The sequence below is a fragment of the Bemisia tabaci genome, chromosome 3 (assembly GCF_918797505.1).
Source record: "Bemisia tabaci chromosome 3, PGI_BMITA_v3".
NCBI classification, from domain to species: Eukaryota; Metazoa; Arthropoda; class Insecta; order Hemiptera; family Aleyrodidae; genus Bemisia; species Bemisia tabaci.
In genome coordinates, this window is record NC_092795.1 from 45931296 (window position 1) to 45946584 (window position 15289).

General features: G+C 39.2%; 2 protein-coding genes across 2 annotated transcripts in view; one reads left to right on the forward strand and one right to left on the reverse strand.

Moving 5' to 3' along the window:
• Positions 1 to 15289, reverse strand: part of LOC109030582 (protein 5NUC) — a 100105-nt gene that overhangs the window by 26719 nt on the left and 58097 nt on the right. The window contains exon 6 of the mRNA XM_019041618.2: positions 4283 to 4446. Coding sequence (XP_018897163.2) covers positions 4283 to 4446 — 164 coding nt within the window. The remainder of the gene's footprint in view (positions 1 to 4282; positions 4447 to 15289) is intronic.
• LOC109030581 (Rap GTPase activating protein radish) overlaps positions 1 to 15289 on the forward strand; it is a 240819-nt gene that overhangs the window by 3758 nt on the left and 221772 nt on the right.

Sequence of the window (15289 nt, forward strand, 5' to 3'; positions counted from 1 at the left end):
GATCCATATGATCTAAACTTCGGGTCCCACGCACGAGTTTTTTTCTCCTCGTACAATCTCATTTCAGGTTTTTTAGAATATTTTAAAGATCGCATAATCCGACGACTCCATTGACGAGGCAATAGGGCCGCCCGAAAATTCCCGCGAAGTGGCGCGGAGCCAAAACAAAGGTAAATAATCAAGTTGTAGACGGGAGGGGGGGAGGGGGGTCGGTCAATAAACGGTCCCGATCAGAGGAAGGAGTGATTTAATTAGGAAATGAGTTTTCATTACAGCAAGTCAGCCTCGGGGCGAGTCAAAGCCAAGTGAGTAATTTAATATCTGGGGCTTCCCTCCAAACGTCGGCGCGGCCCTTTGATGCGGTGCGGGACGATCCCGGGCTCAATTTCGAGGCGCGGAGTCGAGCAAGGATGCAAGCGCCAAAAATACGCGGTCCCCAGGGTCCTCGTTGACGTATCGGGCCGGGGGCTCATGAATTTTTGAAACGCGATCATTTCGACTCTTTCAGACTCTGCGTATCATGCTTATTGTGGCTGCGGCGAGCGGAAACACTTTAAGTTTGCACCAGTTCCATACTTTCAAAAACTGGAATGTCCGAGGTCCACGAATGATATGGACGTATTTCTGCCAAACGGAACTATGTGCATTAAGACATAAGCCCTGAGACCCACAAGAATATATGCATAACAGGGCTCACTTCATAATGCACATAGTTCCGTTTGATAGAAATGCGTCCATATTTGGGTGTGTTCATGCTAAAAGGAACTATGTGCGTGGGTTTTGCGTGCAATTTAGTTCCTTTTAGAATAAATACGTCCGTTTATCGACCGCGGAACAACTTGAACTTTGTACACGGTCACTGTTTTATCCTTCGATGATGCAAATGCCACAAGCAGTTAATAAGGGGATGCGTCTTCTCGGAAGAGAGTGAGTGAGGTTGAGCGCTGGAGCGTGAAAATCGAGAGGTTTCATCGAGAAGTTATTAGGGTCGTCTCTTGGAGGGCCTTTAACAAATCGCCTTTTGCAGGTTCCTGTTTCGGTAGGAAATCGCTCTCCGGTAGTCACGGATAGGGAATTTAATTTCAAATCGGACAATTTTCAACGAATTTCCTCCATCCAAAAAAAAAAAAATAAATAAAATAATAAATAAAAAAATAAAAAAAAACGAAAAAGAAAACCTTTCACGGGTAATAATTCGATATAAAATGGGCCTTTTCATGTCGAAATTTTGTTTAGCTGTAAAATCAAACTATTTTATTATTATTTTATTATGTGCTTTTTTAGTGCTGATATTTTAGAATTGAAAATTTTAGAGGGTACATCAATAATGTTGTCTACTTCTTTCTTCATCATCTTCTTTCTGTATTTTGAATTTGCACAAAATGTCGGCCCATTTCCAAAAAGCTCACAACCTAACTACCTTAAAAAAATCAGACACCCGGGGTAGATCAATAATTTTTTCTACTTCTTTCTTCATCATCTTCTTTTTGTATTTTGAGTTTAAGTCTGAATTCCAAATCACGATAATAACTTCAAACAATTCTCAGTTTTACAACGACAACGTCAAAGAATATCACTCTATCAATTTCGAAGGACGAAAATTCCAAGTGCACATTATGAATGTGTACAAAGGATTACCAAGTAGTTCCTTTGATCTCTGGCCGTACAATTTGTTTTATTTTCTTTTTTTTCATATTTTTGAAATTTTGGTATTTTTGTCCGCTTGAGAATGAACAAGACAATCCGATGATATTACTTTTTAACCTGGCCTCGTTTTCCGCGTTTTATTTATCTATTTATTTTATTTTCAAATTGCATTTTTACTGGGTCAAAGTTTTTGTCCTCTATTTTGCTCTTTATGTAGAATGTAACCAATGCTTTGATTTTTGTTTAAGAATCTCGCTTAGTGACAAGACAATTCATTGCTTGTTGCGCGATATAAAAATAAGTAATTCTTAGAATTCATTTCAGCACAAAGAGTTTCTTCTTTTAATTGGCGATGATGGTTGAAGCGGGTCTCATTCCGGAAAGATGGAATTTACACAGAAGATTCAATTTAAGTCGGAATCCCAAGTCAATTATAACTTCAAACAATGACCAGTTTTGCAGAAACGCAATGATTAATACTTTTTTCCGAGAAAAACGTAGCGTAGCGTGCGTGTCAATGAGTATTTAAACCGAAGCAAATGAATTAAAGTACATTTAATTCATGACGTCCTCTCTCACTCAATCAACAGTTCAACGAAATAATTATTATTTGCACGTAAAATTTGTTTAATATGATTAAAAATCACCCACGTATCACGGTTTGCACAACAAGTCCATGCAAGTTCCAAAAAATATTTTCCGCCAAACGCAGCGAAAATAGAAATGAATTGGGCGTAAAATTGAGGCTATGATTCGGACTATGACTGAAAAAGAAAATTACTATCTAATACGGTTTTCAACGTCTCTCCAATCAGAATATCGAACAATTGTTAAATTTGCATGAGAGGGGACTTACTCGTGAATCCTGTAAATAATCTCAAATTGGAGGGTCGAGTAATTATTATTCTCTCTCGAAAGGGAAAAACACAATGAGCTCGTGTACCAAATCAATCTACCAGATAATAATATTAATTTTAAAACTGGATTTTTCAAATACATATAAGTGAGTCTACACTCTGCAAGGCTGATTTGCTGAAGCTAGAACATGACAGAAATAGAGAAATTCCTTTTATGTCTTGTTTACCTGAGCAACGTGTACATCCAGATATTTGGCACGACAAGGCGTCCTCCTACATTATTTTGAGTATGCAACACGTGGAACAGCCAAGGCAAAATAGCTACATCCTCTGTCCCAGAGCCATCTTTGCCCTGACAATTTGACGATCGAGTCAGGTATGAAATCATGAATTATTGGCTCAAATGAGGTCAATGTCATTCCTTTGATACAACATAATGCCAACGGTAACGCACTTGCAGGGGTGCGCGGGAAGCTTATTTAAGGGATGGTTAGGATTCCCAACATAGCAGGGTAGTAGCTGTAGGGGAGGGAATGTCGTAAAGATGCGGCTCGGGAATTTCTATAATTAATTTACGAGGCATTTTGCCGCCAGAAGCAGTTCGACCCATCCGATCGACCGGTACGACGCTCAGAGGAGCAAGGGTTTGCGAGAAAGTGGACATGGATTTTTTTCCTAAAACCGCGAATGCTTATGCTTCTTTCGCCGCATTTTACAATTTAAGGGATGCGTCTCGGGGGAAATATCACGAGAATATCAATGAAATCACTTTTAAACTGCCCCGTTTTGTATTGATGAGGCTATGAGTTTGAAAAGTTCCAAAATTATGTCGATGACTTCTCGGAATAACTTGATCCATTGTGCGGCGTGAACTCCGAGTCAGTTAATCCTCCTTTCACGCAGCCATTTCTCGCCTCCGGGCTAATTTATGGAGGTATCAAATGTACACAGTGGACCGGGACAGGGTGAGAGTCGAAGTGTCACGGTGAGGCATGCTCCAGAATCTCAATTTCATGCAGTAAACATGATGTGTTGTGAAATGAGATATTTTGTAATTATTCAGAAAACGTTTATAGAAAATCTGGAAAATAGACACGCAAACTCATCGTAGACTTCTCATTTGATACTTAGAATCTGCAAGTATCATATTGCCGGCCGATAGAGAAAAAAAAATGGAATCAGACGACATTTTTGCACCTAAGAAAGTATTCAATAAAAAAATGTCTCTCTTTTTTGAAAACTCAAAAACTGAACATAGCGAATTATATCAATAATAATCAGCATATCAACACTTAATCAATCATTCTACAGCTTCCTGCTATCAACCTTTGAGCATTTTGATTTGAAGAGTACTGACCCGACTGGTTAATTGAATCGACGGATATGAAGAAGATCTTTTAAATGAGAAGGCTGAACTTGATCATGGCTTTGTTTTTCCTCTGGATATGAAAACCATCTCTACCATCCTGTTATATTATTCGGGCCAAAATGTTGTGCTTTCTTTGTATTAGAAAATAATAGTGCAAACTGAAAACTTGCACGCTTCTATGCGTTGACACCTCAAGTCAAATGTCGTCAGATTCAGATGAGATAAAATGTGTTATGTTCAGCTTTTAACCGCGTCTAAAGTTCAGTCGAGAAGTTCGGTTGGAATGACGAAAGTAAATTGTAGAAATCGGAGGAACGAACTTTAGTTAAAATACTTGTTTCATAGGTATTTAATAACCCGAACTGTCTGCGGATTTTTCACGAGAGTATTACTACATGAAAGAACTTACATATTCTACATAGGCGTCTGCAATGAGATTTCCGAGGTTGCATTCAGCACAAGAACAGAGGCCAGTGGTGCCCTCTAGACGAGCAGTGGTAGAGCCAACAACTTGATTCGCATTTTCGGATAGCTTGGCAGTCCACTTCTTAACTTCCTCTGCTACTGGAGCATCTATTGACACGTATAAATTAATACTTATTAGGACAAAATGGTCAAATTAAGGAATGCACAAATCAGAGATTTACACTGCTCAAAAATTACAAACATTGGGAGTTATGAACTAAAGATAAGGCCATAATTTAGTGAGTACTTTGGTCCAGGCTTTAAACTTACATCCTCTATTGATATTAGACTTAAAATACTTCCAAATCTTGTTCCCTTCACCTAACAGTATATGAATCAGTGAGAACGAAAACACACCAACTCGGTAACTTGAAAATGCTCGCAATTATCATTTTAGACATAGTTAATTTTCATAAGGTCATTGAAGTTAGCGCATCTGCTCCAACCTGGACCTTTAAAGTGCCCTGAAGTACTTGTCTTTTGGCACCAAAAATAGTTTTCTCAGACTAATTTCTTCATCTTCCGTGCAGTTTTGAGTGTGTCTTCATTATTTTCATTTTTTCGAGTCGGTGTGTTTTTGTTCCCACTGATTCATATGTGTTATTTCGTCATAAATAAAATCAAGTAGAGATCGGTAGAATTTACCGAACTCGTGGTAGAGTATACCATACTGGTTTCCAGTGCTAGCGAAACATGTTTCGTCACACATAGTTTCATGCAAACATATCAAATATTGTACAACAAACGACGCAACGAACGCCTTTTGTCATCACAACGGTCATGCTAATGAAATTCGCGGAAAATCTGAGTAATGATTTCTATTTGTTCCTCCGGGAGCTTTAAAGCTTCCACATGTGACTTGCTTCTCTGAGGGCAAGTTACAAGAAAAAAATGAGTCTTTACGAGGTAACTTTGGCATTATGGAGCATGAAACGATAGGGATGGACATTCTATGCTCATGCTCAACCACCACGACTTTTTACCCTGATCAGGTTGTGCATCTGAAAAAATGGAACAAAGCACCCATGCTTGCGAAACTGTAATTGTTAGAGCTCGGGTCGTTTTAAAGCATCAAACGTGCATGCTACCTCAGCACCGACGGACTTTTATTTCCAGGGTGTATCTGTGATATGATTAAACGGGCGTTGCGGTATGCTTCTAATGTCCGAGCGCGACAGTTACGCCAGGACGCTATCTCTTTAAAAATCTCCTGCATGCACTCCAACTGAACTCGTGCAAAAGGAGTTTGCTTGTTTACTTTCCGATGGAGCACATTATCACTAATAAGGATCGTTAAAAGTATTTAAAAATAATGGTAAAATGATTGACAAAATAATCGAGCTACAATCCAAAAATAAATTAAACAAATAATATTTCACACTACAGTAAGATGCGGAATAATTAATAAACATCTTCCAGGAATTAACTATTTCTCATCTCTATTTAGTTTGAAATATTATTTGTTTAATTTATTTTTGGCTCGTGGCTTGATTATTTTTTCAATCATTTCACCATGTTCTACGAAAGCCAGCCAAATCGGTGTTAAAATGTATTTAGGAATAATAGCCATTCTGGTCACCCAAAGGGAATCGTGGAATAATTAGAGGCTGAACGGAATCCTTCCACTTTTATATTAATGATGCAGAGATCAGACTCCTGCCGATCTTTCCCATCTGACACAAAATGTTTACTTTCCGATTTTTTTTTTTATTTTTTTTTCTAATTTGGAGTTTTTAACAAATTGTGCACTATTAAAACGGATCGATTAATAGTTTTAAGCTCCTTTACTCTCTCAATGCCGTAAAAAGTCAAAATAATACTATTTTAAAAATGAAGGGTTAGAATAATCAATTTTGAAAAACTACAGGTATTCAAATTTTATTTGCTCGCTAGTTTTTGTATCAGAGTATGGTGATTTTGCCTTTCCGATTTAACACATCGCCAGTCACTCACACCGAAAACGCCTTCATTTTTGTTTGTATGCAATTAAGATAACTGTTAAGCTTGTATAGTTGCATCTAGAAGGTACCGTTTACACGCGCGTCCGCAAAACGGTTCCTACCTACACATTACCTGCCGTGCAAAGCAGACACCCGTCACTCCATTCTAAATGTTGAAATCATTTTTTCTCCAACACAAATGAAACAATTCAATCACAACAATCATCAAACATTACAATCACAATCAACACAATCACAATCATTTCAACTTTTTCACTACAATATGTTGTAGCCTTTTGTCTCTAGGTCGTGTTCCTCTGTGTTATACAAAATTGGTTGGGCTACCTCAACAATTTTCTCATACCAATTATCATATTCTAATGTCCACAAGAAACATATGGACTACTTTTTGCAATAAGGAACTATAAGTTTTAGCCCAGTTTAAAAACAGCGTATGTGCCATTGGTTTCACTATGCACACAGGTGTTTTTTTTTTTTTTCAGATGAGCCAGAATTTATTGTTCCAAATTGCATAAAGCAGTCCATACAATGTACCTGATAAAGTAAGTTGTCAATGGTTGTATCAATAAACTAGTGATTTGCGTAGCGACAGGGTTTCGAGAGAGTTCATTTTTCGAGCGTCTGAGTTCCGATGGTTCTCAATATCACATGTCCATCCAAAACTTGATGAAAACTTCTCCAGCAGAAACTGTCGCTCGTGAAAGGTGGCGCTATTCATGCGTGCGTCTGTTGTCAGTAGGGAAATCTTTTTATCCTACCCCAAGACATCGTCGGAGAGCGCGAGAGAGAGAGCGGGCTGCGGAAGCGGGTCCTACGTGACGGAAATATATGACGAAACATCGTATCACCATAATGCGGCCGGAGGGGGCTGAGCCGGCTAATGCGATTATTGATGGAATTTCGAAAAGTGCCGAGAGAATAGATGTGTGTTTGTCGGGCGTAGATTTGGCGGGGGATGGAGAAAAATGGGTCTGCTTCCGAGGGGCAGGGCGCGAGGGGCGGCTGTCACTCGGCGAGAGAAAGTGGTCTCGGAATCGATGTAAGTCGGGAATCAAGCGAGAGGTTGGCCGGTCAAAGGTTCCTACCTCTGTCTCCTCGTGCTCGGCATCAATATTCGTTTTCCACCTCGGCACTGGGCTGCTGATCTGGAAGCAATATAACACAGCTGCCAATTCGCGGGTCCTTAACGTGAATCCAGGCTTAGAACTTCGCGATTTGGCCACCACGTCGCGCTGCTCAGAATAGCCGCAAATATTTGCCAAAATAATAAAAACCGTAATACTTATTCAAGATTGGGGGTCCAGGGGATATAGCAACATACTTGACGAACACTCAGTAAAAAAATATTCTCAAAATTCCCAAAAATAAAGTCGTAACTACGGCGGAAAGTAATTCCCATTGCTGCAATGGGGGGGGGGGGGGAGAGAGGGGAGAGAGAGAGAGAGAGACAGAACACGAGGGATTCGGTTGCGCGCTCGGCCGCCACCCCTGAGCTGAAAGTTTCAGCCGTACTTTCTCTGTGCTTGTAATTCTAATTGCCAATATTTTTGGCTCAAAAAATCAAGCAAAAAATAATTTATATCTTGTGGATCTGCTATTTGTAATTTGAGGAATATTATTTCAGTATTCGTCGAAGGAAAGTGAAATTCTCAGTGGCGACTGGTGGCGCTATCTCTAATCTTGAATTGTCCCTAATCGGACCCTGGATTCACCTTAATTCTGCATCCTGGCTCCTACGTTTAAGCTCACACTCATCTCACGAGAAAATGCATGAATTTATTAACTACAGTAACTTGTGCAAGTTTTTAACTGAGTAATGTAAGAAATATGATGTAGATGTTGCGGTGTCAGTCGACCGATAACCTCTGGGAGGATAGGCATGAAATGTGGCGTTTGGGTATCCCAGAAGGCCAGAGTGCGTTGTAGGAGTGACTTTATATAAATAAATATAAAAAATATTAGATGTAAACACTGTGAATTCTACTCTCTATGTCAACACTCCCCCTTACAAACGATCATATTTTGCTTTCTTGCCCAAAAACCCATGCTAAACGCATCAAAATCCAAATTTCTCTTCCTCATAACATGTATCCTTTAAGCTCAGATGATCCAACAGTAGTCACCGAAATTTTAGAACTCTTTAAGCAATTGAATTTCTAAATTCAAGGTTTTCCTGGTCCTCGACGTAAATCGCCTATGGTTGCTGATCGTCGTAAATTAAGTAAGTAACTAACTAACTAACTAATCACGGTGATTAAAACAGGTTTGCAAATATTACACGTAAAAACAAAATTGGCGTACCAGTTTCCTCAACCCCCCTCCCCTTGCCCCCTAAAGCGTGACGTAATTTAGGGACGGCCCTTGACTCTTTTTCCCAAACTAATGTGCGCGGGATCGCCAATCACAAGCACTCCGGTTGTCTTTTTGCTTGGAATTTGGACAGGGACAATTGGACGTATTTCTATCAAACGGAACTATGTGCATTAAGACATGAGCCCTGAGACCCATAAGAATTTGTGCATAGCAAGGCTCACGTCATAATGCACATAGCTCCGTTTGATAGAAATACGTCCAATTTAGCAGGTAAAGCCCCATCCGTTACTCTCTAACGTTTAATATTTTAAACTTTTCAATGCATTTTACTTGTCCGTCTCGCGCTTTTTGCAGGACTGATATTTCAGAATTCAACTGTGTCAGAGTAAATACATACTGCGATGAACTCGGTAACGGGAGTCGCTTTTGATTCGGTTCGGTGGCGTACGAGCTTTTGGACGAATCCATTGATCTGTCATATAAACCTATAGTAAAGGATCGAAAGGAGTGTTCACAACGGACACTTTGATAATCGATTCTTTACCATAGCTTCGAATGGGGAAATATCGATAGTCGATAATGCATGCCTCGCATTGGGAAGTACGCACCCTCGGTGACGTGTGATTGACTCGCCGATTTGGCGCATCCATCAGCACCAATGACATCTGCTCCCATCCCAAATCAACCTGTCCCCTCGACCGAAAGCCCGAAAGCTGTATCGACCGAACAGATATGAGGACCGTGCGGGAGGAAGCGCCGAAGTTCAAAGTAGCACACAAATATTGTGAATCCTTGCTCTTGTATTTTGTGGAGAGGTCACACTTTACGTGTAGTGAAACAAGGTTCGCGGTTTATACTGTCATGCCACGGGAAAACGCTGTATGAACCTTCAGGTGTTGCCAAATCTTGATAAAATTCAAGTTCTTTGGAAAAGTTTTGAGTATTTTTATTATGATTTTCAAAGAAAATTTAGTATATTCGAATTCTCAGACGGCGTTTTTGCGCAGCGTTGCAGTATGCTGCCGCGCTAAGGAAAAATGCTGCATGAGCCCTCAGGTGTCGCCTAATTTTCTTCTATGTATAAAAATTTTCAAGAAAACTCGGGTTTTGCCTCCCAATTTTACCAACGATTCCACTCGCAACTATATCTGCCGTGTCAGAAAATTTCTCGGAAAAATATTCATAAATTGCCTCAAACATGTTTGTTTCGCCAGAGGAAACATGGCAACATCCAGACATTCATATAGCGTTTTTCCTTAGCACGGCAGTATAGGTATGTTACAGGCCAATCGAAACTTTGTCCAAAATATCTTCAATTGAAATCTGAGATTTTTCTTGATTTTAGGCAAGACATTTTTCAAAATATCACTTTAAAAACTTCATCTCAAAATTTGACCGTGTAGCGATTTAATGATGATGACAAATGTAAAAATTAAATCAAAATCATTGATCGCTGCCTCTCAGCTGGCATTTTCTATTACTTCCTTGCATTTTAAATTGCATTTTCACGAGAAAATTATACCGTATTCATGGCGCGTACATTTACAGGAGTTCATCTCTCCCCAAACTCAATCAGGAAAAGTAATTCTTAGAAAGCTACAGGATTCTCAGGAGTGCAAGAAAATCGGCATTTGCCAAACTGTGCGTTTTTGCAAAATCAGTGAAACTCACCAGCCCCTTGCAGCTCACGATCAGTCTGTAGTTAACCGCAGATGTATTCATCATTCCACTCCATTTTCAGTTTCCATGGCACGGTCACAAATTGATAAGAGGGAAAAACAAGGAGAGATGTTTTTCCGGGAAGGTCTTGAATAAGTTCATCCCCGACAAAAAATGAAACGGAGGTAGAGGGGATTGCATTTTCTTATCACGTTTGCCTGATTAATGAAAGCTCTCATCAGAGCTTGACTCGCACACAGCGGAAGACTTATCAAAAGACGCTTGAGTTCTAAGAAGTTGTCAAACTCTTCCACGAGGTTGCCGCCCCTAATTCTCGCGACGTAAAATGGAGGAGTCTTTTCGAGAAGCGCCGCGAGTCGCTAAGAGCTGCAAAGAGGGCTTACGCTCAAACTGATGATGTGGTTCATTTGCCTCGCGCGATCATTCTGCTTCGTGCACGATTCACCCCAAAACCGTTGGCCAACTTTCGACTCCAGGTCTCAAAGTTAACAATTTATGAAGACAGCCAAGTTTCGCGAAATACCTGCTTCATAACTGCGAAACCCTCGCAAAACGTGCAGTTTTCTCCATTACTCAAGGAAAAATATTTTGAGCCTTACTAGCGTAAAAACATATCGCCATTCCGGAAATGGCCGTGTTGAGAGCATAGTAACAGCGAAGGATTTCTAATCATAAAAAAATAATCAATGAACAAAGAATCCGTCCATAGGCAATAAGGTCTGTCGAGCTTTTAAAATCGTCTGAGATTAAACATCCCTTAAATCAGATCAAAAGTGGACTATATTATAAATTAATCCTTCAACAAGGTGGAAAAATGGTGCTGGGTCCACACCATTTCTCGGGGAAACCTTGCCGAGTGTGATCTGCTGATGAGGTCTAATGAGGCCCCAACCGATGTGGATCTATCGGCGTGACTCCAACTTAATATTCCAATGCAAACTGCCTGAGCTGAACACTCTTCCCCTCAGTTTCGTACTGGTGCGCATTAGAGTTCAAACATTTAATTTTGACTCTAATTTCAATTTTTGGAATTTCTTGGCTTTGTTTCCCCGCGAAATGGTGTGGACCCATCACCATTTCTCCACCTTGTTACATACAGTTCGGGCCACGTTCTAGTGTTTTTTTTTTTTTTTTTCCATTAATCTTTCAACTTTACTCAATGTGATAAATTAATGTTACCAGAAAGAAATGAAATACTCCTTGTGAGAAAATGTCCAAGTGTGACGTTAGGATTTTTGCCTAATTTTTTGACTCCCCTTTTCTTTTAAGGCAACTGTAAACCAATCCCTCACCTTCCTCTTGAATTACGGTTTGAATTATTGGTTCGAAATCTTCACTATGTTTTTACAAAATAAAAGAAGACAAACAGAATAATTGATAAAAAAAAAAGTTATTTTAATGAAAAATATAACTTTGTTATTACAGGGAGAGGTCTAAGTAATACTGAGCCTAATGCCTCCTCCCGCCTTTTTAGGACTCTATAAGGCAAGTTCATAACTACTCCTCCTTCAATAACTTAAGTAACGCTTGAATGAACCCAGCATACACGAAAATTCAATTTTTTGGCAAAAATATAAAGATGATGTTAATTTTACACGTATATTACCCTACCATGACCTAAATGCTAGCCTGCATGAATCCACTCCATGTAAATTTTGAACCGAATAGACGCTGTAAATAAAGATTGAGGGGTTGGGTTTACGAACGGAATTGCATGGGTTCAAAATTTCACGCACTTAAGTTTGCGTGCTCATGATTTTAACTTTTTTTTTACGATTTCCTGATAACTTTGAAGTTGGATATGATGTGCGTTCCATTTCGTAATTTGTAAAGCTACTTAGTATGTCATTCAAGTTTCACTCGTGGCAACATGGAGCGTCTCCATCTCTCTAAGTCATGTTTCTCGCTACCGTCATTGTCATTACTTTCTAAAGAAACATTTACAAACAGTGCACTAACACTGTCGTCGAGGGATGTTAGTTCAAAACTACGAATTAATTTCATAAACGCTGTGTCCCTAGATTCCTTCCCAGCTGTTTGTCATCAGTTCCGCCGCCATGCTGACGATTAATTAGAGCCTACCGTCTTCATTAGCACCCCTCATTAATTAGTGGGAATTCTTAAGGTTCTGATTCCACGCCTCTTTGAGGTTTTCAATGAGAAAATGATAGTTTTGGAGAGCTCTGAATGCAAACTTTTTTCTCTCTGAATGCATTCTCTTTAAAGAAGATTGGATTTTAATCAGGTTGATTCTTTAAGTTACGAGAAAATGACACAAACCTAAATAATTCAGCTAGCGAAAAGAAAGAGACCCTTGCATTCAGGTGAAGAATTTTTTATACTAAAGTAGTCCTAATGCTTGTCCTGTTTTTTTACAATGTTTTCTCTCAGAGAATTTAGCACCTGGAATTTGCGTCAGATTTTTCTGTCTTAATTTTATGCGTGATTAATTAAATTCATAATGACAGTTCTTTTTCACTAATGATCACCCTATCATTTGAATGCACTTTTTGAAGCTTATAATGGAAAGGTTAACAAGTAGTTTTGGACAAGTAATTTTATGCATTATACGGTATTTTCATTGATTCATCAAATCCTTAAAAAATAAATGTTATTTTAGAAACTAAAAACCTTGAAAAATCCTTGCAAAAGAAAAGAAAAACACTATGAGGAAGAAGACAAATCATTAATTGTATTCGAATTGCCCTTTCCCCCTCGTCTTCCCTCTACTGCTTCTCTTCCTTTCCTTAAATCGGACTTCAAACATGAAAATATCATAAATAATGGAATGATACAACTATTCAAGCTTCCGTGTGATGCGCAGTATCATTCTCAATTGAAGGCGTTTTTTTCTTTCCTCGAGTCGGGTTTCTCTTCTAACCTCACCCCTCATTCCTCTCTCTCTCTCCCCCCTTTTCCCTCTCTCTCTTTCTCCCTCTCCCTCTCTCCCTCTTTAACTCTGTATGTTAAAGAAGAATGCTGTTTGTGCATTCCGGATTCTGCAAATATCCCTGGATTAAATTCAAAGTTTCTAAAAAAAACTTGTGAATATTTTTCTGCGATTGTTTCGAAAGATTCCCCTTGAAATGCAACAGAACATAGTTAGGCCTCTTGAGCAAAAATAATCATACTTTTTGAGGAGGGTGCACAATTTATTAGGGGGGATCAGGCAATATTCGAATGTTCATACATAAAGCATAATTCTTTAGGTATCAATAACGTTTTCTTCTGTATTTAACGTTCTTGTACCATTCGCAGGGAACGATCAAATCGTAAATCAAAGATTCTAACTTAAATCGGCGAACCCATGACATTTGATCCATACATTGTCCGCAGCGGTGATCGTTCAGTCATTATTTTTGCGTCCGCAATTTTGAGGGCATTATAATGAACTGTTGAGGGGACCTTATTAACTGTTTATCCCGGAGTGGCTACACAGATCCGAATAATTGAATCGTAAATTAAACGCGGATGTAACGAAATCCATTTGCTAATCAGCTGCATAGTACGATGCATTTAATTTCCCTTCGGATGAATAACGCCATATCGTTCCGTAATCACGCGGTATCCCTGCCCCGTAAAAGTTGAATACAAATTGAAAATGCACACTGAAGGGTGCTTCGAAAGTCAATCACTACCCAGCGTATTGCCGCGTGCACTTAACATTCATCAGGGAACAGGTTATGTCACTCATCGCTTTGAACTCATAACTTAAATCAACCGGAAAATCAAAATTCCGGTCGGATGTTGATTGAGTTTCCAACCGGTAAGCATATCGTTATGAGCGTGCGTTAACAGGTGCTAACGTTTGGCTTCCCAAATAAATTTCTCGTTCCGTAAAGTATAACTCTTGATGTGATTTTGTTTTGGACACCCCAATGACATGATGTCACAAACGTTGAGAAATCGCGGAGTTTGGATGGGTTTTTTTTGGAATCTTTGACGGACTCATTGTCGTATGACAATGATGTCCACGTAAGTCCGTTTGCGACGTTACAGACTTCCTGTCGTACATTATATTTTCTGTGAGGAGTTGGTTGAGGTAAATTTCTCAAAACTTCCTCAATTTACCCACCATGTTAGCAAGTTGCAGGTATGAAAGTCAAGTTCAAATTTGCCTTGCTAAGGAAGAACGCCGTATGAGCCCTCAAACTTTGCCAAATTTCCTTCAATAAAACCTTAATTTACTTGGAAAATCGTGAATTTTTCTCTTCAATTTTTTCAGACAATTTTGTGTGCAATTTCGTCAAAAATGTCTGGAAATGACAAGGAAAAATACGCATAATCGTTCTCAATAATACATGTTTTGTCCGTAGCAATTTAGCAACTCTCGAATGTTCATACGGCGTTCTTCCTTAGCACGGCAGACATGTTCGGTCGTTTCTCCTCGAAAAACATAAAATCGGAGCTGTCGCTTTGAGACACCGCAGAGAAGATGCGTGGTTACGCACTTTGGTCATCGATATTCTCTTCAGCGCATAGAGAAATTGCCCAAAAAAAGACAAAATAAAAAAATAACTTTTCTTGGGATGGCAAATCCAATTGTTCTCAATTCGCTACACTGAAGTATGTTTGGACGTGGCACTGGACTGCTTAAGAACTTACCTTAGAAAGGAATCCTTTTGAAAACGGGTCAAACTTTTGTATACCAAGAAACAAAACCTGAGAGAATCATAACGCGACCGTATATAGCAGAAAGGAACCAAACTACATCAGCTATTGCCAAAAACGGAGCACAGAATTACTAATTTCTTACTACAGAACGTTTGTGCGGATTCCTTTGAAAATTTCAAGGAATTTGCTTTGTTTTAGGCAGAAAATCCACTGGCATTTGCACAAAAATCCGCACGACTGTAAAAAATTAAGTTGCTCCTATTTGATTTGGCAAAAGCTAACAGGGCTTAGTTCCACACTGGAAAAAAAGGTCCCTTGGATCTAGAGTCCAAACTCTTAAAAACATAGACAAGAAAAAATACTCTTGATCCAATCGGACTTTT